Source organism: Octopus bimaculoides, chromosome 18, assembly GCF_001194135.2.
Source record: "Octopus bimaculoides isolate UCB-OBI-ISO-001 chromosome 18, ASM119413v2, whole genome shotgun sequence".
NCBI lineage: Eukaryota > Metazoa > Mollusca > Cephalopoda > Octopoda > Octopodidae > Octopus > Octopus bimaculoides.
In genome coordinates this window covers 16,971,352-16,974,902 of record NC_068998.1, presented here as the reverse complement: position 1 = coordinate 16,974,902, position 3,551 = coordinate 16,971,352, and the positions used below count along the sequence as shown (strand labels likewise).

At 34.7% G+C, this 3,551-nt stretch overlaps 1 protein-coding gene across 1 annotated transcript in view; it reads left to right on the top strand.

Annotated features, from left to right (window-relative positions):
• Positions 1-3,551, top strand: part of LOC106878736 (E3 ubiquitin-protein ligase KCMF1) — a 57,527-nt gene that overhangs the window by 22,506 nt on the left and 31,470 nt on the right. The window contains exons 4-5 of the mRNA XM_052974540.1: positions 782-883; positions 3,535-3,544. Of these exons, the coding sequence (XP_052830500.1) occupies positions 782-883; positions 3,535-3,544 (112 nt within the window). The remainder of the gene's footprint in view (positions 1-781; positions 884-3,534; positions 3,545-3,551) is intronic.

Below are 3,551 nucleotides of genomic sequence, written 5' to 3'. Positions count from 1 at the left end.
TTTTTTTTTTTTTTTTTTTTCTAAGATTATTTTTTCAAAATTTGACAAAGGTATTCCAACAATTCATCATAAATTATAAAGAAATAGTTTCTGATACTTGGTATTTTATGATAATTATGTGTGAATGTCTTTCAAGACAGAAATAGATATTTAATAAATCTTTACTATAAGAAGAGGATTAGGTAAGAAATATAAATAATATTGCTGTATTCTATACAGTGCATATAGTACTTTTTTTTTTTTCTTGATTGCTCCCTGACAAAAGACTTGAGTCAACACAGTTTATTTTATTTTCTTCTGTAACAGTCCAACATTTATATTGAAATTCTTCAGATCAGTCGCATGTACGTATTGTTGGACATCCTGAAGGCTATCTGCTTTGAAACTCGGTACAATCTTCTGTCAACCTGTTCTCATGCAAATGCTGCAAGTGATGAAACTGATAGAAATCTTCTCCTGACATTTTCTTCAATATTGTACAAACCTAAAAGTCCTTCTAATCCTGGCAAGAACTTTCTGAGAATTTTGCAAAGCAAATCTTTTTATTCATGGTACTCATTTTCAGAGAAACTATATTGTTGACATTAACAAACCCGGATTTCACTTACATAGATATAATTGCATTATAAGTGTTGCTCCATAAAACCTAAGGGTATCTTGAGTTATGTTAATCAACAGCGAACCACCATTTAAAAAAAAATATTTTTAGCCTTTTATACATATCTTTACAATACATAGCTCAGATTTTGTGTGTAAATATTGTCATTATTCTCTTTTTAAGGTTTGTCCAATATGTGCTGCATTGCCTGGTGGGGATCCTAACCATGTAACTGATGACTTTGCTGCACACCTCACATTAGAACACAGAACACCAAGAGAATTTATATCCTTTCCATATTGTCCAGCTATTGCAAAAACTGATATTTTTGGTTTTGGTTGTTTTTTTTTTGTTTGTTTTTTTCTGTATAAGTTTTTAAACTTTTTTTAAAAGTAAAAACTCAGTATTCTCAGCTAGATGGCACTCAGTCTATCATCCATTCATAATAAACTTCAAACATTCATAGTTTTATGACCCGTGTCCACTCCTATTAGCAAAGAATCTTTACTAAATTTCTTTCAAACAATACTGATTCTAGTTTACTCTACTTGTTAGCTCCATTCTTGACTCTAATTGCAATAATTTGCTAATAATGCCTATCCCCTTATTCTAATGTCACTGTCAAACTCTGCTGCAAAGTAGCATTTCTTATAGCTTTGAGATTTTGGTAATGTGATTGTTTATTTTTAGAATGACATTGTAGGGTAACTGTGAGATGCCAGATCTGGCCAGTTTGAACATAAAACAAGTACAATATCTGAGCCAGTCTAAATGCCAAATGGTTAAATTGCTATCAGTTATCAATTGTGCAGCCTAGGTTAGCTTTGTTAAATGACTAAGGCCATCCCCAGATTTGGTGCTCTCTATATACTGTACATCTGTTTTGTTGAAGACCAAAACTGGTCTGTTTTTGTGTCCTCATGTCAGCTTTTGCCCACCTCTACTAAGGCCACCACTAAAAGCTATAATTATCATTTATTGTTCATGTTCCTTGCTAGCATGGGTTTGATGATTTGACAGGATCTTAGGGGTCCAAGTACTGCTTTGGCATGCTTTCTACAGCTGATTGCATTTCCTAACTCCAACCACTTTACTGGGCTTCTTTTCATGCCACCAGTACTAGTGTTGTTACCATGCAGATTGCAAGACTACAAATCCCAATGGAAGCAGAAAGTGTGGACAGTTTTATACTAAGAGATAGGGGTGTGGGTGCAGAGCAGGTGCTTCTTGTAAAGGAGCTACATAGCTATGGAGTTGGAAGTAAACTAGCAGTGATGAGGTGCATGAGCCAGATGAAACTTTGTTGAAGCTAGATGCTCTGTCTCTTACCAGCCCTCACCAGTTTCCAAGTAAAGTAATATTTCCCTTCGTCCTTTCAAACAGTGAACAGCTCAGTGGTTGGATGATGGTAACTTGCATTTACAATTAATGCATCCATATCAGAACAACAGGAAACTAACCCTCAACCATTCCTCAGACACTATCATCGTTATCATTTAATGTTCATTTTCCAAGACTACAACAAGCTCCCATGTTAGCTTTGGTGTGGTTTCTGTGACTGATTACTCTTCCTAACACCAAATCTAACATATATATAAACAATGAGTTTCTTTTAGTTTCCACCTACCAGATAATTCTCAAAAAGGAAAAGTACAAGACTCCAGTCAACAGTGTCCATGTAGCTCCAAAGCAAATTTCGTAACCATGTGACCATGCCTGCACCAGTATGTGTGTCCAAGTGTTTGTTTTCCTGTATTGTCTTACCTTTGCATTTAGGTCCTTCATAAACAAAATCTTGCAGCCAAGAAGACCAGTGAAATAAAAAGTACCTTACTTGAAAAACATGTAATGGTTGGCAACAAGAACATCTTACCAAATAATCTCGGCATGATAAAATGAGCATAAAAATGTTGATGACAATGATGTGTATTGCATTTAATGTTGACTCTTGATTGAGCAGGCTTGTATTGAAAAGTTTGCCAGCCAGTACCAACTTAAATTTTATTTCAAACAGTGTCGGTGTGTAGCTAGGACTCCATTATCCAATATCTCTTTTTCCTTTTTAAGCTTTTAGAGGGTGATTTAATGTAAGTTCAGCATCTATATTTAACCATTTGAATGACAGCATAAAAGCTCTCCCTCTCTCTCTCTCTCCTTCTCTCTCATTGGTTCTGATGTTGATTATATTTTGTGTTACTGGCAGTTAGAACTATGATCAAAGATGCTGTCCAATTGCAACTATTTTTTTCTCCTTTTTTCAACATATTTTATCCACAACCACATAACTAGTGTGTCCTTCCTTTTTTAAGGCAGTAGGTCTAAAGAAAGATGTTATTTATAGCAGGTTTGGTAACCATCTCGAGTCTCTTGGTTGTTATTGTAATGTCTTCTGCCGTTGACTGACTTCCCTCTTGTGGCATCTGCATTGTTAACCTTCATTGATAAAGTATTAATTGCTTTTTGTTGCTATTTGCTTCATTCACATTCCTTGCATTGCTCACATTGATGTCATGATAAAATACAAGTTTATATCATCATACATAAACTACTTAAGAATATAAACCATTATTTCTTCAGAAAATGCATTATTGTCAGGAATGTAATCAAATGCACCAACAGTGGCACAAGAGATTTATCTAATATTGGTTTCAAATTTTGACTCACGGTCAGCAAGTTTTGGAGAGGGGGTAAGTTAACATCGACCCAGTTCAGCTGGTACTTATTTTATTGACCTCAAAGGGATTTAAGGCAAAGTCCATTTTGGCAGAATTTGAACTCAGAACATAAAGGCAGATTTCTACCAGCTTGCCACCTTAAGGTTCATCTACTATTAAAATGTCTGGTTTTTTTCTTTTAAAAGAAAATATCATCTCCAAAATTTGTTATATTTCTTGTACTCCTTCTTGGATGTATTTGTCCTTAACTTTTTTTCTTACGAAGAGTCAAGTGGAAT